The sequence below is a fragment of the Festucalex cinctus genome, chromosome 1, assembly GCF_051991245.1.
Source record: "Festucalex cinctus isolate MCC-2025b chromosome 1, RoL_Fcin_1.0, whole genome shotgun sequence".
Taxonomy (NCBI): Eukaryota; Metazoa; Chordata; class Actinopteri; order Syngnathiformes; family Syngnathidae; genus Festucalex; species Festucalex cinctus.
This window is the reverse complement of record NC_135411.1, coordinates 14,943,480-14,967,192: the sequence shown is the minus strand read 5'-3', so window position 1 is coordinate 14,967,192 and position 23,713 is coordinate 14,943,480. Positions and strand designations below refer to the sequence as shown.

At 40.8% G+C, this 23,713-nt stretch overlaps 4 protein-coding genes across 5 annotated transcripts in view; 2 read left to right on the top strand and 2 right to left on the bottom strand.

The window, feature by feature from the left end:
* Positions 1–7,689: 7,689 nt before the first annotated feature.
* Positions 7,690–13,186, bottom strand: snap47 (synaptosome associated protein 47). Its single transcript, XM_077518724.1, has 4 exons — positions 12,308–13,186; positions 11,752–12,224; positions 9,220–9,344; positions 7,690–9,099 (listed from the first exon to the last, which is right to left on the bottom strand). Exons 1-4 carry the CDS (start codon positions 12,811–12,813, stop codon positions 8,953–8,955), a joined length of 1,251 nt encoding a protein of 416 aa, XP_077374850.1. The 5' UTR covers positions 12,814–13,186; the 3' UTR covers positions 7,690–8,952.
* A 234-nt stretch (positions 13,187–13,420) lies between these two features.
* Positions 13,421–18,410, top strand: jmjd4 (jumonji domain containing 4). The gene is made up of 7 exons (XM_077518677.1): positions 13,421–13,616; positions 14,231–14,475; positions 14,552–14,717; positions 15,120–15,245; positions 15,530–15,797; positions 16,749–16,895; positions 17,207–18,410. Exons 1-7 carry the CDS (start codon positions 13,606–13,608, stop codon positions 17,540–17,542), a joined length of 1,299 nt encoding a protein of 432 aa, XP_077374803.1. The 5' UTR covers positions 13,421–13,605; the 3' UTR covers positions 17,543–18,410.
* On the bottom strand, positions 18,243–21,877 carry iba57 (iron-sulfur cluster assembly factor IBA57). The gene is made up of 3 exons (XM_077518737.1): positions 21,398–21,877; positions 20,673–21,022; positions 18,243–18,860 (listed from the first exon to the last, which is right to left on the bottom strand). The coding sequence occupies exons 1-3, from the start codon at positions 21,742–21,744 to the stop codon at positions 18,454–18,456; spliced, it is 1,104 nt and encodes a 367-aa protein (XP_077374863.1). The 5' UTR covers positions 21,745–21,877; the 3' UTR covers positions 18,243–18,453.
* Positions 21,430–23,713, top strand: part of LOC144017271 (coiled-coil domain-containing protein 13-like) — a 43,667-nt gene continuing 41,383 nt past the window's right edge. For both annotated transcript variants that reach the window (XM_077518655.1, XM_077518646.1), the window contains exon 1: positions 21,430–21,709. The gene's annotated coding sequence lies outside the window, so the exon portion shown is untranslated. The remainder of the gene's footprint in view (positions 21,710–23,713) is intronic.

Genomic DNA, 23,713 nt, shown 5'->3' with positions numbered 1-23,713 from the left:
CTGCGTCGCTGTATTGTTCCAGAAAATCTTCCACATCACATGCCGTCTGGAATTGTTTTTCACACAAAAAGCCGGGCTGCCGCTTCCAAATATTTCGACGCTCCGGACTCTCAAAACATCGGTCGACCACAGGTGCAAGTTTCCCATACCAATTAGTCGAGGGCTCCACCCACAAATTTGCTGTCCAAATAAACCAGGGGAACGAGTAAAAAAATGCACATTAAAAATGGAAGCCATTGTCTTTGATATTCAATGCTTTAATTGGAACCAGGCACGGGTTCCGACACTTAAAAAGAGGATTCCTGATTGAGGGACGCTACGTTTCCTGTTTGCGGCAACGCGTCGTTGTTTGCTGGCCTTCGTGGTCGCATGGTCAAAGGTTCAACGCAGACCTCGAGCAACCAGGCCGCATATGGTCGGGCTGGGTAAACATCTGGTAGTCTTTTTTTTTTTTTCTTTTTTCATACCTCACCATTCTACGTTCCATTTCTCTGTGTATGTGCGTGTACTCCATTCCATCTTCTCCAATTACACACTTGCTGGCGGCTTACCCCGTAGTTGCAGAGCATTTGGGATTGCGGAAGGTGTTTCCGCAAAATAGGTGTTGTCCCAAAAAAAACTTGAAATGATGGAAATAAAATCTCACGCATGAAACGGCTACATGTAGATTGAGCATGGCTATTTCCTTTTTCAGTTTGGATTAATCACTGCCAACTCATTCACTCCCAGCCATTTTCACTGAAGCAACCCCCTTCACTTCCGGCTATTTTACTAGATTTGTGAGTGTACCACTGACACGGATTAATTGGATTTCCAGTCATTTCAGTGGGGGAAGATGATTTGAGATGCAAGTGTTTTGATATGCTCATGAAACAATTTAAACTCTTATCTTAAGGCACCACCATATTGTGTGTATTTTTTTATGGGGAAGTCGGTACGGTTTGCACGTGATAGTTTGAAACAGACTCAAAAACTCTCTGTGTATTTTTTAAATACACTTTCTCATTATACATTTTGAGAAAAGATCCAAAGGTCATAATTTGACATTATGATTAATAGTGTTGGTGACCCACATCAAAAGTGACTAACCCAGAAAATACGATGTGTGCACGGAAAACAAACAGTACGTAAGGGTTAATTATGTGTAACCCCACTGGTGTGTTTCATGTTGTCCATGCCGGAACCGTTATCTGTTTTTAATGACCCCTAAAGAATGGCCGTCCTGTGGATCAGTGGCCTGCTTATTTATTTTGCACACTAACCGAGAAAGACTATTTTTATCCGGCGAGGTGGGAGGGTTGACAAGGCACATCTTTAATTGTAATCACAGCGGATGTCGGAGCAACAACCCTGGTGCGATTGTTGTTGTCCTCTTCCCGGAGTTCACGCAGTCCAAAGTCTTTACCGTAGAAAATTCCGAGAGGATTTTGAAATACAAAATCCAGAATCGGTATTGGGGACCACTCAAAAGTTGTGTCCTCGAATTGGTATCAGTAAAGTGGTACAACCCTCTCTAAAAATAAAAATAAAAAGGGAGAAAAAAATGTACAGTACATATATTTTAATCTTGTTCAACAATGTGACAATATGTATTACAATTGTACTTACGGTACTTTTTGTAATGTCGTCATATGTACGTAGTCACGTAATTACGTGTGTGACGTCATCACGCAAAGTGTGCGTGCGTTGTTTGGGAAATGTCCGTTGTGGTTGCGATTAAAAAGTTGCCGTTCTATCACCCCGTGTCATCATTCCTGCCTACCTGAAACGACGATAGAGAACATAACACTTTTTTTAATGTCATTTTAAAAAAATAAAACAACAACAAAACTTTTTCTTGAAAACCCCACCACCACATTATTAATCCCATTGGATCAAACCAAACAGCAACAGGACAGGTGTGTATGTGTGTATTGTACGTGTGTTGCAAACAACATATGCAGCCCTGCTTGGACTCCAGCACCTTTTGTTCCGGGAAGGTTTTTCTCCCAGGTTTGACATTAAACCACCAGGCCGTCATCATCCGATTTCCTGAAACTAGAAACTCCCTTAGCAAATGGAAAGCCCGACAACACCTGCGCACGAGAGGAGAGGCCAAAATTGCAGCCGGACATGGTCAAAGCATTAAGAGATTAAGGATTATGTTTTTATACATAGAAATTAATTTGGGAACATAGACAACAATTGGAGGGTGGATGGTTGGACTGGATATGTCTACAGTTTTACACATATTAATTTAGTAAAATAAATATATTTTAGAAAACGAATGCTCTATTTTTTTTTTTTTTTACCTCATAGCCCACAAGTATGAAGAAATTAGTCAGTACTGTATTGTAATATTGTATCTTTGAATTTTTTTTTTTTAACATATATACATTTAATAAAAAAAATATAGAATACATAAATCACTCTAAATTAGAGGTGTCAAAATTAGTGCATTAATCTTGAGTTAATTTAAAGTTCCTTTAATGCCACTAATTTTTTTAACGCACGATTAATGACTGCCCCTTACTTGGAAAGTAACAATTCCACTTGCAACGTAGCAGAGACACATCCAGTCAAAATTTAGCAGTAATGCATTTATTAATAATACATATATTTGTGGAGACTGGGGTCAAGTTGTATTTTTGCAATTTTAAAAAATGTGCAGAATTTCATGTTGCTTCACGTTAAAGATTAGATTGCTATTATTATGAAAAGAAAAAAATCACTGAACTGTCACCAATATCTTAAAAAATGCAATCATGCCATCTAGTGGCAGAAAAATGACCAACACAAATCAATAGCACACTTTTTTTTTCCAGTAAATCGTTTTATTTTAACTCAATTTTATGAATTATGAAATTGCTGTATGAATGACTAAAAGATGCAGCCATATTTTTATTAGTTTATCTATTCTATTACTATTCTGTTCTAGCTATTCTATTAGTTTAATTTTAGTTTAATAGTTAATTTTTTTCTGTTTTGTTAGAGTATGAAAACTTAAAAAAATATTTTCTTGTTCATTAAGAACAGAAATAAAAGTTGCGATTAATCGTCAGTTAACTATTGAAGTCATGCAATTAATTACGATTAAAAATTGTAATCGTCTGATACCTCTACTCTAAATGTTTCATGTACATTTACAGTATTTTACACACTTGTATTCATTTTTTTAAAAATGATACTATGGAAAAATTTTGTCAAATGTAGGGTCAGTACAAAGAAATAAAATACCTGAAAGATTGTGAGTATACAAAATGTATTTCTTTAAAATGAGCCAAAATATGGTATGGAGAAAGGCTAAATTAAAACACACGCACAGTTGACCTTTTGGATCTCCATGAAGTGTATAATTGACGGCCATTGAAAAAATATTGGGGGAAAATAAATATATATGTAAAAAAAATGATTTCATTCCAACAACAGCACTAAAAAGAAGGGTAATCCGTAAGGATGGAACAATAACGTCAATATTGTGATATCGTGATATTAAAACTGCCACAATATCGTCGTCGTCATGTTGACGATATTAAAAGCAGCACATCTGCTTTCAAAAAAAGCCAAGTTGATTTCCATTTGTGCAGTTCTAGCACCCTCTGGTGGCTAGTTTTTTTAGTACAGTTTAATTTTCACAAGGCATGTTTTGGCCCTTCTATGTTTAAAATCCACACTAACGATCAGATGAAGGGGCACGTAATATGCTTGTAAATTGAGTCAATATGTGGAGGAACTCAATGTGTGCTAGCATTAGCATGTAAGCGCTTCAATATTGTTATTAGAGATTATAGGTGTTTATATGCATTGCTGTAATGTACAAAAGAACAATATTGGGGGCGTTATTTTTTTTTTTGTATGAGCTCATTTTTTGTACAATATTGTAACCTTTTTTGTATTGCCAACCTCCCCACAATATCGTGATAGTTATCGTATCGTGAGCTTCACATCGTGATAATATCCTGTCGTGATTTTTGGATATCGTTACATCCCTATGTAAATAGGCCTACTGGGAAAAATGTACCACGGACAGATGACTGTTTTCTTTTATGTCATTAAATTATTTCATTTCTTCTAACATTAGAAGAATTATGGTAGATTGTTGTCACATGTAGGACCATGCCAGAACTTGCCATAAAGTCTTGCAGCTCCTCTTGAATTATTATTTTTTTGATAGTTTGCTAATATTCCACAGTGACATGGCTACACCTGTTGGAATGCCTGGCTAGGTAGATTGTTGTCACATGTAAAGACACAGCCAGCACTTGCCAGAAATTCCTGCATTTTGCTAATATCCTGGATTATGACTACCTTTTAAAACCGGCTCTCAGTAAAAGAAGCAAAGTGAATGGATGGCGAGCGAAAAACATTCCCAAGGATGTTTCCCGCCTCCACACTGTTTTGCCTTCAAAGTTGCGGAACGCCAGGCCGACCACATGTGTGCCGTCGTAGCCCACAATCGCCTTCTTCTTTGTTGACCGAGTGGCCGTCGGCGGAGTCACGCACGGCCCACAAACAAGGCGTCAAGGCCGGGCTCAATCCCTTGAGGATCCATACCATCCGTTAAGGGAAAGCCCGCTCTCGTGTGTCTGCGGTGAGGACGCGGCCTCCGCCGCCGCCGCCGCTTCCTCGTGCTGCAAGGCTGCACGGAAACCGCGCCAGTGCGTGTGTGTATGTGTGTGGAGTTCCCACGAGAATGCGGTGTGCGCCTTTTGCCCCGCGCCACTTCACCGTGTCAAAACTGAGCATCCGCACTGAATGACTGGGTGCAGACCGGCGAGCCTTCCAAGATGTTAAACTGGAATACAGTAATTGCATCCGCTTGCAGTTGGCCCGTCTCTTTCATATTTGTCACATGCAAGTCAACCGTGAAGGGCGTTGTCTTGTTGACTTTCAGTTAAAGAATAAAACAACGCTTGGAGGACTCCTTCGTTGACGCACTATTGTTCCAATGACAGAGTGGCAAGGTTACTGGAGTTCACGAAAACTAACAAACAAAACATTCCCGTTAATGATAGAAAATAAATACTAGAGTGCTTTAAAATAAATAAATAATGGTGTCATGTGCTGAAGGTGGAGCCCAAAGCGCAGACACAAATATGGTTTTAACTATTTATTCACATCGAGAGGCGTAGAACAAACTTGACTAGATGAGAAACAAAGAGAGTTGCACAGAGGGACAGAAAGCAATAATCCGGCAAACACAAACAGTTCTCAGAACGCTACTACAGACAGTGAATCGATCTGATTGGTTGTCACTAAGTAAAGGATTAAAGATCGACATCACACAGGTCCTGACATCACATAACATCACATAGTGTTTTTCCAGTTGAACCAGATGATGGTTACATCAGTTCAAAACACTCACGGTCATGAACCCAAACTTAACATGTCATGAACTCGAATTTAACCCTGGCGTGACCCCAGACATGACAAATGGAAACTATATTTTACGTTTGTAAGACTAACTTTAGCATAAATGTCCTTCATTTTCGTCTTTGTCAGTTAGTTGTATGAGCTTTCGGGGGTTCATTTTAAATTGATTTCATTCCATCCATCCATCTTCTTCCGCTTATCCGGGGTCGGGTCGCGGGGGCAGCAGCTTCAGGAGGGAAACCCAGACTTCCCTCTCCCCAGCCACTTCAACCAGCTCCTCCGGCGGGATCCCAAGGCGTTCCCAGGCCAACCGAGAGACATAGTCTCTCCAGCGTGTCCTGGGTCGTCCCCGGGGCCTCCCGCCGGTGGGACATGCCCGGAACACCTCCCCAGGGAGGCGTCCAGGAGGCATCCGAACCAGATGCCCGAGCCACCTCAGCTGGCTCCTCTCAACGCGGAGGAGCAGCGGCTCGACTCTGAGTCCCTCCCGGATGACCGAGCTTCTCACCCTATCTTTAAGGGAAAGCCCGGACACCCTGCGGAGGAAACTCATTTCGGACGCTTGTATCCGTGTATGTATTAACTCTGACTTTAAAAAAAATCTTGCACTGCATGAATGCTCCATTTAAAAAAATCTAAAACTAAGACTAAATATGATTTTTTTTTAACTAAGCCAAAATGAAGCATTTTTTAACAAAATATGAACTAACAATAAATAAATAAATAAATAAATAACACACCGACTCTGAAATAATAATTAAAACTATCCCTCCATTTTCTGAACCGCTTGCTCCTCACAAGGATCGGCGGGGGGTGCTGGAGCCTATCCTAGCTGGCTATGGGCAGCAGGCGGGGTACACCCTGAACTGGTTGCCAGCCAATGGCAGGGCACACAGAGACGGACCACCATCCACACACACAAGCACACCGAGGGACAATTAATTTGGAGCGCCCAATTCACCTGCCATGCATGTCATTGGAATGTGGGAGGAGACTGGAGCACCCGGAGAAGACCCACCAGGCACGTGGAGAACGTGCAAAATCCACCCAGGAAGGCTGGAGCCTGGACTCGAACCGGAGTCCTCAGAACTGGGAGGCGGAAGTGCTAACCACTCAACCACCGTGCCGCCCAAATTAAAACTAAATAACTTATAACTAAATATAAAAAGTATAAATATTTTTAAAAAAAAAGTCTGAAATAAATAATGAAAAATCCAAAACTATTATAACCCTGCTGACTGGTTGACACTTGATAGATCCATTATGATGCATTTTTTCACATTTTTAAAAAGTTCCCTGGCTTGGATGTTGTTGTTGTTGTTGTTTTTTTTTTACCAATTATGGAGAACAGATGAGATTGTTGTCAAAATGTAGGAAGTTCTAATTTTTTAAAAAATGAAACTTTTCCAAACTATAATTACTTTATCTAAAAACTGATTATAGCACAGTAGTGCATCTTTAAAGCTACAGTGTGTAAAAGTTCACCACTAGATGTCGCTATATCATGCAAAGCAGCCGAAGCGCTCACTTACGGTGACTTAGAGAGACCAAACTTCGAAAAGCCTCCCACCAATTATTATTTGGCGTGAGCGAACGAGCAACTCGATGAACGACGGCGACTTGGCAGCCGGTGAGAATCCTGACGCTGAAAGACAGAGCGAGCTGGCGTTAGCCAGAGCAGCTAACAAGAGTAGCTAGCGGGAGAAGCTAGTAAAAGCTTGTGAGAGCAAAGCAGAAGGTGACAATCGATGGGAGCCCAAATCACGTGACTCAGCGACGACCACTTGCAGGCGCCAGCTGTGGAAGGTAAGAGGCGGTCGATCCTTGGGTCCGCCAGGGCAAACTACGTTAGCAAAATTGTTCTTTGGGCTATCCCATAGCAGGAAGGTGACACCGAAACATGTCCACCTCTTCTAAGGTGAGACTCCAGCCATGTAACATACTTAGCGTATTACTAGACTTACGATATATATATATAAAAAAAATGCACATTGATGTGATAGGACTTCTTTTTTTTTTGCCCCACGAAATAGCACTGATTATTACACACTATGACTTTAAATTGTTAAAAGGTGTGATGTGAATGTGTTTGTCTATATGTGCCAGTCAAGAAGGCACATTCACAATTATTATTTAACGTTTGGATAGATTCAACCCAGACAATGGACTGTAGTTGTTTATCAACTGGGTCTTGCTACAATTCACATATGTATTGATTTTTAAGTCTTTCAAAGTTTTGTCATGGTTTCATTTGTGGTTTCTCAGGGATGTGTAGATTCGGTATGTAGCACCCCTTAATTACAGGACTGACAGCCAATGATGATGACGATGAGGCTGTTTGTGTTTGCATTTAACTTTTAATAGGGGTGATTTGACACACAATGCCAGTTCATGTTTGTGCATTCGATTGTTTTGACATGAAACAGATAAGCGACACTCAGTGAAAACAGACAACAAACACATTTGTTACTATGCATATGCCAGTCCTTCACACATTTGACAGCTTTTCAAGTCTTAATAAGGAAGTAATCTTCTATGTACTGTAACACATGCAACACATGGTGGGTATGTCACCTACACGTGAACATGTTGTGGGTCTCTACAATGACTGGAGCAGAAAGATGTGTTTTCAGTGGAGCATGCTCTATGCCTCCTTAGTTGTGAGTGTGCTTTACGCATCAACCAAATGCTCATACAAAGCGACCCAAGGGCCGTAGTTCCCCAACCCTGTTTTACGCAATCAACTATTTTGCTCTTCTAACTGTATTTTATAGAACTGTGCATGTCCAAATGGACCGTTAAATGATTCTGATTAAAATGGATACCTTGGAAATCATCCCCCAAAATAAAATAAATAACATTCATTAAGAACATGAAGCTAAAAGTGTACATCTAATTCAAGTTTTTAGATTTTACAGTTATCTTATTTCTCAATGGACACTCGGGAAAGTGAGGACCCAATGAAAACAATAATATTTAAAGTTAATATGATGCTAGTGACGATTAATTATTTTGTGTCTGTATTTTACGTTATTTTAAGATTATTATGATCATATAACAATAATGTTGACGACAAAATTTAACTATAAAGATAAGAAAAAAAAAAAATGTATAGTGGTCTATTTTTTTTTTAAATTATTATTATTTACGTCTAATAATATGATTATTTTTACTTTCAATTTTCGGCCAATTTCCAGACAGTCATTATGTTCACAACCTTAAAATGATCATTCTTAAAATGGATAATAATAATCTGAATAATGTTTGATCCACTACAAATTTGGACAAACAAGTCTACCTAGCAATTGTTCCTATAGATCACGTCTTAAACTCAAGGGTCAGATCCAGGGTTCACAGTCATAATGGTCCCCCAAGTGAAACCATAACTACGATGTGGCTTGGGACAAAAAATGAATTTGACACCCCTGCTATAGAGGGTTAAATAACTACCAATGAATACATAAATATCCAGTTCCATATCTAAAAAGAATGCAAAGTCTTTCAAAGTGCAAACAGGTTCTCCTCAATCTTTCAAGTTTCTGAAAGTGCCCTACCGCACTATCCGTCCCGTCCGTCTGTCCACCGGTCCAGACTTTGCGTTTACAGCAGTCTCTTCATGCGGCAGGTGTGCTTCCCGATGGTCATGTTGGCTTGATCGGCGGAGTTGGTCAGGACGTTGAGCGCTTCGTCCTGACGTTCCAGCTCCGTCTCGGCCTCCATGGCCAGGCTCTTCAACTGAAGTAGCATCTGCGCGCACATAACGCACGTGCTCACTTAGAACTGCACCATCACAGACTTACAGATCTAATAATGTGGTGATTTTTTTTTTTTTCAGCAGCAGCAGAGGGTGTACGAAATGCTGGTCACCTGCTTGAGCTCCTGGGCTTCGGCCTGGCTGACGGCGGGCTGGAGGACGTGCACCTGCAGCTGGGACAGCTCCCCCGCCAGGACCTCCATCGGGACCTCCGTCTCCAGGCACCCGTGCAGCAAACCTGAGGTGGGGCAGGTGGAGAGTTAGACGAGTGCCTGCGTTTGTGTTATGAGAGATGCAGATGGCCTCTCCAGATGTGTGATGTGGTTTACTGACAGAGCTACACTGCCACCAAGTGGTCAAACCGGGGAAGTGACTGGGTGGGCAACATTTGGTGCTCGATTTTGAAAAGATGGTCCAAGTATAGAGGAAGGAAGAAGCCTATTAAAAATAAAATAAAATAAAATAATAATAATTAAAAACAGATAAATATATACTGGTGGAAACACTGAGTGTCCAGGGACGTCAATTTGGCCCTATGTCATGGAAGACCAAAAATATAAAATAGAAAGTGAAAAAATAATGATAGAAAAAAATAATTAAAAAATTAATTATAAAAAATGGGAAGAAAAGCAACAAAAAAATACATCGTAAATAAATAAAAGTAAAAATACAAAAATAAAAGTTAAAAATAAAAGACACGATTCAAAAACTAAAAATAAATATAAAAATAAATGTGGAAATAAAGATACAAATAAATGTATAAATAGATGTCAAATTGTGTGTTAAATTGTGGTGATAGTGGACAAGTTAGTCGTCCATTGCTGGACCTCTTGTAGGACCCGACCGATTAATTGGCCGCCGATTATAATCGGCCGATTATTGGCCTTCAAACATCAGCCATGCCGATGATTTTGCCCTTAAAATGTTATAGAAGATAGCCCTGCTGCGCTGGCTGTCCGCCCATTGTGGTGCCGGGTGGATGAGGTGGGGGGCGGCAGGGGGTGGGGGTGCTGGGGGGCGGGCGTGCCACCTACACCCGCCGGGTTGGGTGAGGCCCCGCTGGTCGCTCCTCTTACTCACTTCACTAGCTTGCACTATACACTTTGTAAATATACACATAGGGCACACAACACATTTCTTGCTTTGCTGGACCGCGGTTGACGGCTTCTTTCTTTGGTGGTGGTCCTTATGCATGCCAGATCCGTCGCACCAGCATCTACTGAAACTCAACAGAAGTACCCTCTCCCTCCCACAGCCCCTTGAATCAGTTGGTGCTGGTGTCTGTGGTTCTCACTTTGCTTTATCTATCCTTCCCTCCTTCCTCTCTTTAGTTTTTCCTCTGGTCACTTGAGATCTTAATTTATTAGAAGTATGAGGTTTCTGGGGTTGGCATAAGACTCCGGTTTTGTAACCACGCAGGAGGGGTCTTGTTGGTGCTGGACTTCACTTTGATGGATTGGATGTACTGGCTTCTATTGATCTCACTCTGCCTTATCGATCCTTCCCTCCTTCCTCTCTTTAGTTTTTCCTCTGGGCTCTTGAGATCTCGCTAAATTTGCTGGAATTTAGAGGCTTCCGGGGTTGGCGTAAGACTTTGATTTTGTAATCATGGGGAAGGCAGGAAGTGTTTGGTCGGTGCTGGATGTCACTTTGATTTACCTTTCTTTTCTCTTTATTTCTTTTTTTTTCTGACCTTTTCTCTGGTCTCCTGACCATTTAAATCTCACGACTCTGGCAAGATTCTGAAGTACCTGGTTAAGGCGAAGGGTAATGGGATATTTATAAGGTTTTAGGTGAATGAATGAGTATAAATTTATACGTATTTGCACGCACGCACACGCACGCACGCAAACGCACGCAAACGCACACACGCAAACGCACGCACGCATACACACACAAAAAAAAAAAAAAAAAAAAAAATGTTATAGAAGAAAACTGAAGTTTCTGACGCTGTGAAAGCACCCTGAATGCACCATTTTGATTGTGTAGCATTAGCAACTAGCCTAGCGCTAACAAGAAGTTAGCAAATGCTAACAGGAAGTTAGCATCGACTCCAGGAGTGTTTTTCCTTCAAATAACGAATATCCACACACAACTCTTGTGGGAACACAAACCACAGATGAGATAACACTACACAAACCAACACATTATTCACATATATTTGTTTTAAATAATCAGATTAATCGGTAATCTGTATTTTTTTCCTGCCAATAATCGGTATCGGCATCGGCCTCAAAAAATGCATATCGGTGGGGCCCTACCCTCCATGCAAGCGGGCAAGACGTCCATCGTCCTTGTTCGCCGACCTGTTGGTGTGAATGAGAGAACACTCCACCATCGCAGTTTGCAACGGCAGCATGATATAAATAAATACGAAAGCACTGCCTTTTTATTGATTGATATTTAAATCTCTTTATTTTTGTATTTACTTCCACGTTTATTTTTAATTTTTTGTTATTTTTTGAGTGTTGTTTATTTCCATTTATTTGATTTTTTTGCATTTGTTTTTTTTTATTATATATTTTTTAAACCGTTTCAATTCTCTATTTGGGCATTTTTGGTCCTCAATACTATGTGGCCACACAAGTAGCAGTGATGAAAAATTGCGGCCTCTTCCAGCAGTTAAATTGCCAACCCTGCCTTACCGTCATCACAGGGCGACGAAGCGGGCGTGGCCCGGAAGGTGGCGTACTCTGCGGTGAACTCCACCTTTTTCTTGTACTGCATCTCCAGCACGGCCAGCGCCTCCGGCATCTTGGCCGACAGCAGCCGGCAGCGGACGTCGGGCCTGCCGATGAAGCGTTGCCCTACCGTGATCTCGTAGGGGCTGTGCACACGGATCTCGTCCACCTCGCCGCGCTCGAAGCGGTGCAGAAGGCGGCAGGCGGCGTCGCGCACCTCCAGGGAGGACGGCAGCACCAGCAGGCAGCCGGGCTTCAGGTCGCAGTCGCCCTCCTTGGACACCACGGCCGGGATGCTGGCGATCACTTTGCTCCGGGCGGACGCTTTGGAAGCGGCGGCGGCCCGGGCCGCGTCCTCCGCCTTGGCTTCCTGCTGAATCTTCCATGGGAATTTACTGAAAGGCCACCAGGAAGGAGACTCTAGCTCTGACAAAAGTCTGAAAGGAAAACATAGGAGAAATGGTATAGAGCACAGAAGGCAGGACTTGACTTCCAACCTCGCAAAAGAAAAAAGTCCTACTTATCAGCCACTCCCAGGTCCGAGTCCATCTTCTCCAGGCCTTGCATCATGTTGTCAAACTGCTCTCCCTGGTAGCTGAGGACCCTCCCGGTGTCCTCCAGTCGTCTCTGGGCCCCAGCGACGAGGTTGATGAGCTCCCGCCCCTTGGAAGGCTCACTCAGCGGGGCCCCTCCCCTGGCCTCCGAGCCGGTGGGAGACAGCAGGCGCTCCCTCCAGAAGTGCTCCATCACGTTATACACCACCACCCGGTTGGGCTTGAGGGAGCCGAACCAGTGCTTCACGTTGCCCTCCTCCAGCACCGTCAGGGTGCTAAAAATGAAGCTGGACGATTCCATTTTGATCTCCGTGATGCGGGAGAGGCGGAAATTGGCAAGAGTCTCCTTGGTTTGCTTCGAGACAAAACGCACCGCGCTTCTGCTCAGGGACAGCGTGCCGTTCTCCCACCTCTTGTCCGAGGTGAGGTAGTAGGAGCCCGGCCAGCAGTGGATGGGAGCATCTCGGCTCATTTCGAGAGTTAATGACCGAGCTTTAGCTCTCGGTTTGCCGCTTACATTCGTTTACTGACCTAAACTGTTTAAAAACGTCTCCGTATTTATCGCTCCTTTCTTAAAAATAATAACCATCCATGGAAGAACTACCAAACGTTTCGCCTTGTTTGGCTGCGTATGTTTATCACGGAAGTGACGTCACTAATGTGGTGTAACGCTGTATCGTGTTCGACATAAAATGTCAGTTGACCCAGACGTTTAAGAGATTTTAATCGTTGAGTCGCTTTAACCATTAAAAAAAATCACGTTCTTCTGATAATATTCCTCTCAGTTCAATAGGAATTAGTCCGACATCGTGTTGTTTCACTGCGTATTTAATCATCAAGTGACGTAACGTGTTCATTGTTCTTTGTCCGACTTGAAACTGCAGAGACAGATTTTATTTTCCTACTCATTGTTTGGCCGTTTTATGTGTGTGTCAGTTTTACCATTGAATTATTACCGTGTTTTATATATTACCACATAAATAACACTTTTTTCCTTTTTGTTAATACATAAAACAACAAAAAAAAAGAAAACATTTTGAGCACACATAAAATCGTCCTTGAGCGTCTAATGGTTGTCAAGGAAGTGACGTATTTGACGTGTCACGTTAGAGGCGTCCGAGGACGGATTGACCTACCATGACAATGCTTTTAGACATTTTTATTTGACTGCTTTATTGTCGAGGCAGTCTTTCCCAACTTGCATCACTTAAAAATTAAAGTAAATTACTTTCTCTCAGTCCAACCGGTATTATATTTAGAGTTTATGTTCTTTGGGTGAGTGTGTGATGTTGTCGCTGATGCTATGTGTTTCAGAATTTACTGTCCGATTGTCCTACTGCAACAGTGCTTTTAATTTGGGCAAATTGAAATCTTTTATGGCTATCTCCATTGCATCAGTTAAACCTTATAAAATATGTTCATGTCAATTTTATAATATTCCTGATATAATGTGTATTTCGGCAAACAATTCGTGTTGTTTGGCTCTTTTTTTTTATCTATATAATTCTATCACGGAAGTGACGTCATATAAAGTATGTTGCACTATTTACTGTCCGACTTAAAAGTGTACTGAGTGGATGGCACTGCGACAATGGTTTAGGACAAACATTTAGGCTCCCAAAGACACCGGGTTTTCATTGTTTATAGTTTTACTATAGTTTAGAATGAGTATTACTAGCATTGTAACAATATCAGTGAAGGTGTCGTAAATGAAGTGTACCAGAATGGATATGTTCTTTGCTGTGACGCTCCAAAATGACATCTCCGGAATGGTGTCACCTCTACGGAACAGTTTTCGGACTATTTCACTTAATTTTTAAACGCTGAAACTAACCTTTTCAATTTTAAATTTGATCGATTTCATCCCATGTTTGCATCATCATGGACAGGGATGCGTACCGCAACTGCTGCAGTCTGGTCAAAATCCCACGACAGTCCTACGACCAGTTCTGCTCGTCGCATTTCGTCGACTACATCGACAAGGATTTGTCCTACTCCAAATTCTTCAAAAGGTACCTGCTTCCCAACCACCCGTGCGTCTTTTCCAAGCGATTTACCGAGGAATGGAAATGTAGGAAACAATGGGTAACCGAGGAGGGCAAGCCTCACTTCCAGAAGCTGCTGCAAGAATTTGGTAAACACGTGACAGTCCGTACACAATTCCCCCGATAACACATCATTAGTTTTAATTTTTAGTTTTTCCCTCTCAGGGGAGACTCCTGTTCCTGTGGCCAACTGCAATGCAAAAGAATACAATGCAAACCCCAAACAAGTGATGCCTTTCAAAGAATTCATTCACTACTGGAAGGAGCACATCCAGAATGGACACTCGTCTCCTAAAGGATGTCTCTATCTTAAAGACTGGCACATGTCCAGGTACAAATACAATACAATGCAAATGTAATTGAAGCATGTAACGGCATACTGTGCATCCATCTTCTAGCTGGAGCCTATTCCAGCTGACTTTGGACAAGAAGTGGGGTACACGCTGGACTAGTTGCCATTCGATCACAGGGTCCTCACACAATTTACAGGCTTCAATAAACCTAACATGCAACTTTTTGGAATGTGGGAGAAAGCCAGAGTGGAGACCTGGAAAAGCACAAACTCCACACAGGGAAGATGCCCAGATTGGAATACAGAACCCCACAAATGTGTTAAGCACTACAGTCAGTGTGCTACCCCATGCTACAGAGATGGACAGTATATTTTAGGCTAAAGTAGTTCTAAAAATGGGATGAAACATACCGTACGTGTAATATTTATTACTCATCGCAGGGACTTTCCGGAGCATCATGTTTACACCACCCCCATCTTCTTTACCTCTGATTGGCTAAATGAATACTGGGATGCACTTGAAGTGGACGACTACCGATTTGTCTACATGGGGCCCAAAGGATCGTGGTGAGGAATGTGGTTATGAATGGGTAACAATCGGTGGAATTTATATTAGTATTCAGCAAGAGTTGTCTTTACTTGCAGAGATAGAAGAGATTGCATAATACAAAGCGGATGCTAATAACTGGAATGAATGAATCGTACATTAATAACTTTAAATAATTAATTGCTTAAAAACAATTTTACAGCTGTTTTTGGGAAGGGGAAAGAAAATATTTGTCTCAAAAATTATTACCTGTATTTATATTAATGCCACATTATCTAAAAAGTTCTCATTGTAATCGCCACAGGACGCCATTCCACGCCGACGTGTTCCGCTCGTACAGTTGGTCAGCCAACATCTGTGGCAGGAAGAAATGGCTGCTGTACCCTCCTGGCCAGGAGGAGTTCCTGCGGGACACGCACGGCAACCTCCCCTACGACGTCACGTCGGCCGAGCTTCGCGACGGCAGCCTTTTCCCGCGCTCCCTGGAGGCCTGCCAGCCCCTTGAGATCATCCAGGAGGCCGGTGAAATTATTTTTGTGCCCAGCGGCTGGCACCATCAGGTTTACAATCTGGTATGTTCAAATCATATTGGGCGATAGATGGTGTATGATGTTGTAAAATGTACTTTTTGATTGATTGTATACAAATTATTGGTCTTACATAATATATAAATATATAATTGTATACATATTTATTATTTTATATATTATTAGTAAGTATATTTTATATTTATTTATATATTAATGTATCGTCGCTGCTGTGAAAAACACTTATGTCCATTTTTATTTTTTTTTATTTTTTATTTTTCTGTTTTTAGTTAGAAACTGAATGGAGACATCCAAAAACATATAAATGTAAAAGTTGGAAAAAAAAAAGACATAGGTGTTTATCCTTTAGCAGCAATGATATACAGTATTATGTAATATGTATATTATATGTAAATCTCTTGTGTTTAAATAGTGGGTAAAAAAAAAAAGCACAATATTTTAACTCATTCACTCCCAGCCATTTTCACTGAAGCAACCCCCTTCGCTCCCAGCTGTTTTACTGTATTTTGACTGACCTTCAAGGCCCACAGAATATTATGTGCTATTGCTATAAAAACATGGAGCCTACCAAAAGAAAGATTAGAGTCTCTTCTTTCATCAGGAAAAAAAGATTGTATAAGTTTCAATTTTGCAGCAATTAGCATTATAATATAGCTACATTTCATCAATATTTACATTCCTGGTGAGAACATTGACAAAAAGAGTTTGTTGCAACATGGCCCTAGCTGATCTATTATACTCTGCTTCCACCTGCTGGTCATTTTTTGGAATAAGTACCATTGCTATAAGCCACCTCTGCATGCCAGAAGCTACGTCAAAGCCTTCTGTATGCTCTTGCATAAAAAAATTATATATATATATATATATATATATATATATATATATAATAAAAATAATATATAAATAAAAAAGTTAATCATGGACCCGTTCCATCAAGACTACAAATGTCAAGATGGCCCTGACACTTTCTTATAGGAGGACACCATCTCCATCAATCACAACTGGCTGAACGGCTGCAACGTGGACATCATGTGGCAGTTCCTGCAAAACGAGCTGTCTTCAGTGCAGAAAGAGATCGACGAGTGGAGAAACACCATGGATTCATGGCATCAGCACTGTCAGGTACAAAAAGGAACCGCCAAAAGGGATTAACTTCCAAGCTGGTACAATTTCAAAACAAATATAATATACTGTATATATTAAAGTATATATAAAGTAATCACAGATATTTTTCCTCAATATTACGATATCGATTTAATATGCATTTATTTTTCAAGGTCCTCTTCCCATGTATTTTTTTTATTTTTAACAAGCACATGCAATTAATTAATTAGTATTACAATAAACAATATTCAATTTATTTTACATTCATGTTTTGGTCTTATTATAGGTTAGTCAGTTTTCTAAACGTTCCCTACAACTTCCACTTCCAGGTCATCATGAAGGCCTGTTCCGGCATCGACTACGGGGAGTTCGCCTCGTTCCTCAAAATGGTGGCGCACAACCGCATGACTTTCCTGAACGCGCGCCCCTCCGGAGACACCGCCGACTACCCACGCCACCTTTCCGAGGCGCTGGTCACCCTCGGGCCTTATCACGCCGCCTTCGACTTGCAACGGGTGGCCCACATCCTGGAGCTCCTGCTGTGTAACGAAGATTTCAAGCTGCTCGACCACTCGGCGTCCGCCGTGCAGCCGGAAACCTTGTTGCAGCAAATTCGGGACACCATACAGTCCACCAGGGGGCAGCATCTTCTTTATCAAGACTGAGATGTAAAGTGGAGTGGGCTTGCAAAGAGGTAGACATTTTCTGCTATAAATCTGTTAGCGTTAGCTGTGGAAATATTTAAAGTTGGACAATTAGCGTGAGAGTTGATGAAAATTATTATTTTTTCCTCTGATTTTGATGCTTTAAAAGTGTTCAGATGTTTTAATAACATACCTGTGATGTGTCAAAAGGATGAAAATTTTAAATTTTTAAAGCCTTGCTTAAGTTAGCTTGATTTGAGGGGGTGGTCCTGTCCCATGCAGAGCTACTGTTCACCCCGCCCCTCTACTGTGTTATGCCAAAGCTAGCAGTCGGCTTTTGTTACTATGGCAACTAAGGGTAGTGCCAGATGGAGACAACTTTTTTAGCCCCGAGTTGAAAAAAGCAAAAGACAGTAAACACATGGAATTAATTTTCACCCAAGGAGGCGCTTCATCATCAAACCATCCAATTAGATTGATCAATTAGTGTCGTGGATCCCAACATGTGGCACATGCAGCCGACACATCAGTGAGCAACTCTGCTTACCTTTTGGCTTTTACATGGTAGTTCTTCGGTGTAGCTCAGCTGTTGCTTGAAAATTGTGGATCATAGCCCAGTATGTGAGTGGCATTATTTAAAATATGGCAGCACCACGCCCCATTTCTGCATATTGCCTGGAAATAGCTTGAATGCAAAATATGACACTAAAGGCACTTTTTTTTTGTTCAACACTTCTGAAATATTTATTTATATCCACCATTATATGTCACATTTAGTTAGAATTCAAGATCTATGACATGATTGGTTTGTCGCTGTGAAGTGCATGTGTCAATCTCATCGTTTGCCCTTTAAAAATAAACACAGTCAAGTTGTGACATTGAAACAGCGCTTAAGGCTTCCATTTGAAATGTGTCAGCAGCATTCATGTAAGTCAAATCGAAGCTCCCGAGTCACTTTTCTCGTTTTTCGGCCACCAGTCGGGCACGGAGGCCTCCAGCGTCACTTGGGTGCTGTCGGCGGATTTGACCGTCAGCACCTCCTTGGCGTGAGTCAGGCGGATCAGGCTTAGGCCCAGATTTCCCAGCCCCGCACGGTGCTTCCCGGCCGGCTTGCCCGACTGCGTGTGCAGCGCGGCGTCCTCCTCCAGGCCTTGGACGGGCGCCGACGAACGCACTGGCATGAGGCGCTTGCGGATCACGCCGGTGTGATGAGTCCTGGCTGTCAGCTCCTGGCCGATGTAGCAGCCCTTGCTGAAACTGATGCCTTGCATGTAGACCAAGTTGGACTCGAGTGGTAGCGCCACTCCCGGAGGAAGGTCTTTCACTCCCTCTGGAAGTCCTGGAGAACAATGACAACAGACAACAAACAAAAACATGCTTTAAAATCCATGTTTCGCACTGGGAAAAAGGGCTACAAAATATTCCTGTTAAAAGGAACCCCGGCTGTCATGACAAGTTTGCTCTATTTGGTTGTTACTAACATAATTATAAGATTTATTTTTCAAAAATCATTTCCAATTTAATACATCTTGTAGAAACTTTATTTAGATGTACGCTGACATTGTTATTTACGTCGCAACACATTCCATACGTAGTGACGTAGTATGGCTGTGATTCTCTGCCGAGCAATGTGAAACGCCTTCAAGAAAGCAAGGTAAGCCTCCGTTATGTTCCTATAGGGACGATCAAACTCATGAATGAGTCTTGCATGACGAGAGCACTGCGCGGGGGACCGTGACTCTCCCGATGGCACGTTGTTTATTTTGTGGAACGCCACAACGCCAGGTTTACCTTGCTTTTTTGAAAAGCGTTTCACATTGCTCGGCAGAGAATCACCGCCATTCTACGTTACTACGCACTAAATGCGTTCGACGTAAATAACAATGGCGGCGTGAGCCCAAATAATGTTTCTACAAAATGTATTAAAATGGAAATGATTTTTGAAAAATGAATCTCATAGTTATGTTAGTAACAACCAAATAAATAATATAGAGCAAACTTGTCATGACAGCCGGGGTTCCTTTTAACAATTGAAAGTAATTATTTTTCTGTTAGTACAAGTAATATTTAAAAAAATTATGTAACCTGACAATAGTCTCAGAGCCAATGTTTTTTTTTTTTAAATACAAAATACATATTTTTTTTAAAAAAATCTGCATTTACAAAAGACTGAAACTGAAAGCAATTACAGTCTTTTAATACTAACTACTTGCAATTAATTTTTATTTAAAATTAAGCTTTTCAACATGAAAAAAAATGCTGGGAGACAGTTTAACTAAACATATATTTTTAAAAATTGCTGATTTTTTTTTTGTAAAAATAAAAACCCTGAACCAGATATGTATTTTAAACGGAGACATAGTTTCCATAAAAAAATAAAATAAAAAATCTGAAAACAGACCAGGAGGCTTGTTTATTTTTTAAACTTACATATTTATATTGTATTTACCTGAAGTAATTACTTGAATAATACAGATTTCTTAAAATTAAAAGTGAAATACTACCCTTTAAAATAAACATGAAACATTACCGGTAAATAAATAAATAAATAAATAAGTTAAAAAGGCATAACTTAGATATCTATATATTGTTTAAATTAATCAGAAATCTAACATCTGCAATTGGCTGACCAGTTCAGGGTGTACCCCACCTACTGCCCAAAGCCAGCTGTGATAGGCTCCAGCACCCTCTGTGACCCTTGTGAGGATAAGCGGCTAAGAAGATGGATGGATGGAAATTTAACATTTAAAAAACTCGGACTGGGACCCATTTTTTCTTTTCTTCATACAGTATTTTAAAGACTAACACTGCCTGGGACACATTTATTTGTATTTACTGTTTGTTTTTTTGTGTGTTTTTTTTTAATCCTCAAAAAACTGACCAGGAGACCCAGACAGTGGATTTAACTTTGCAGAGGGGACAGAGGGCTGCCTAGACGGGCTGTAGTAGTAATCAAACGAGGAAGAAAGCAAGCACATTAAAATAATACTAAAAACAAAAGATGTTATGTTACGACTTCTCGTATAAACCTACAACACAGATTGTGATTTACTACTTGGCAACCACTTGCAAAGGTCACTCTTACTGCCATGTGGACATGTATGTTGCATTGTCAAAACCAGAAGTAAACACCACGACGTTTGTCACTTACCTATGCTATAGCGATGCCTGTGGTACTCCTCCGTGTCGCCTTTCTGACATGACGCAATCACCTGTAAAGGGTCCACCTGACTTTCCAGCACCAACCTCCAGCCCATGTCCCGTGTCCGCGGGTCCGCCTCCCACACAACGGCCTTTTCCGGTGAGGAGAGCTCGGGCTGACTGAAACGTTGGTTGTGACTTTGATGCAGGGGGAGCACGGCCCATGCAAAGAGTTCTGGACACGGGCTGATGTCAATCTTCCTGCGGATTTTGTAGACTTTCAGGTGTCTCAGGAGTGAGTCAGTCATGGTGCTGTCACACTCCAGGAGGATGCCACTTCCTGTTGCCGCTTCTTTGCAACTTAAAGAACATATAAGAGGAACATTATTAATTTATGTCCATTTACTTTCTAAACCACCTATCTTTATTTAGGAACACCAGGAAGCAAGAACTTGACAGCAAATGCCATCAATTGCTGAGTTCAGTACAGCCAGAAAAGAACGAAATACCCAACTTCAAACTTACGACTTCCCATCAAAGTCAAGAAAAAGATGTCTGACAAGCTCAGTAAGATGTTGATTAGCATTCAAGGTATATTAAATTAATAAAATATAGTCTACATGACTCACCAGTTTCACGTTATTTATTTCACAAATCATGAAAACATAACGTTCAAAACAGTTCCGAGTTTTCACCAACGCACCAAAATTCCCGCGACTCAACAGGACCACTCACCTGTACATCATGACGTCATAGAGCGTTCTCCCCTGTACGTTGAGGAAGTGCGCGTACATGGCCCCGCAGACGGCCTCCTCCAACTGGAGCACGTCGTTGGTGACCAGTCCCTGAAGGAAGGCACCAACTTCGGCTCCCAAGACGCGGACCAGCGCCCTGTGTACCAGGCGGTAGCACGCAAACTTGCCCAGGGCGGCTGGGTCGTCAAGTGCCGCCTGGCTGTACCTCATTACCCGGAGTCCCGCTCGAGCCGAAACATCGACGCCGAAGCCGGCGTATTTGCTCGTGACGCCACCGAAGGGACCGCTGGAGGTGAGCGCCCGCCTCACGAGACAAGACAGCTTCATGGTGAACACCTCCGTGAAAGTTTACTGCGAACGGGGAAAGAAGCTAGAGTCCGCTTAAATAAGAGTAGTTGACAGCTGTGTGCAGGACACGACAGAGGTCGCCATTTTGTATACCCACAATCCTTTGCTCCACAATAACAGTGGAGCGCGTGAGGCTGAAAGTCAAGTGCTCAGTCAGGATGACTCATGTCACATTTATTTTACATTTTACAAAGTTACGTTTTGTTTTTTTGTTTTTTTATTAATATATTGTGTGATATCTATAACCATAATGAATTGAGTTCAATAAACTACATTTCTAATTGAATTAATAATATAATAAAATAAATAAAATAATTAAAAATAAAATACAAATAACATTTTAAAATAAAACCTATAAATTATTGGCACGAAAGACAACAGTAGTGTTGTCAAAATGAACTTGAGTGTAATGGGCAGTCATAAAGTGAGTGAGTATACTTTTTGGGACAACCTGTATTTACACATATAAATAATATTTCCGTAATAGCAAAATGAACCTCAAAATACAGTACAATATTTTAATACTGTCTATAGCCATATATATATATATATATATATATATATATATATGTATATGTTAATATGCTGTATTTATTATTATTATTATTATAAACAAAAACCAACAAATAATTGTAATATTGTTATGAGACATGAATTAATTTATAATAAACTAATTTTAATAAATAATGCACATATCAAATACTGTAAACATGCTCTACACTCACTGTATTTACACGTTTAAATAATATTTTTGTAATAGCCTGCATGATTGTCAAAATACATTACAGTATTTATTTTAATACTCTTGTGTATACAGTATATAATCATAAACAAAAAGAAAGCCAAACAAAATGATTTAGAAATATTTGTTGTAAGACATGAATTATTATTAATTAGACCTTCAGTAAACGATTTGGACTTGAGTTGATAAATATAAACGTTCAAGGCAGTGAATGATTTAAGAATAGGGGTGCATGATAATTGTCGACAATTATCGGCCAATTTGACGTCACGTCATACAGCTAAATCAGATAATAAATAAATCTGCCGATAATAATAATAATAATAGACATGCCACGTTGGTCCATCTGTTGTAGTTGTGGCTCAAGTTGTGCCCAACTCCTCAACCCCTCCCTTCTCCTATGGTAGTGTCGCAAGATACATCGTGGCGACATGGCAGTCACCAGTGTGGGCTTTTTTTTTTTTTTTTTTTTTTTTTTTTTTTTTTTTTAATTGATTTTATTTTTTTTTTTATTTTATTTTTTTTATATAATACCTTCGCAGTTTTTTGTTGCATTTTTAAAACAGGACTGTTTTGTTTTGGCAAACTCAAAATGAGTTACTGGTTATCTTTGAAGCAGAGGTATCAATAAATTCAGCTTCATGGGACTTTATACAATGTTTCAATGTATTTGTACATGTTAGACTTATAGTAGGACTCGAAAGTATAGTTGTATTCAAGTTAATTTTGCAAACGATTATCGGCTTACTCATCGTTTATCGACATTGGCACTTTCTAAATTATCGGTTTATCAGTATCGGTTGAAAATAGCATTATTGCACATCCCTACTTAAGAAACCTGGGAATTGTTTTAAATTCATCCATCCTCTAGCCCTTGGTGTATCCACTGGAGTCGTTGGTGTGCTGGAGCCTATCACTGCTGACTTTGGGTGGGGTAGACCCTGAGCTGGTCCCCAGCCAATTGAAGAGCACAAACAACCATTCACACTCACACACCTACCAACAATTTATAGTCTTCAATTAACCTACCAGACATGTTTTTGGAATGTGCGAGCAAGCCGAAGTACGTATCTTGAGAAAACCCACAAAGGCATGGAAAAAAAACCATACTGACGCCACACAGGAAGAATAGAGCCTGGATTTGAACCCACAACCTCTGAACTGTGAGACGCTAACCGGTCAAACCCCTATTTTAAATTGTTTCCT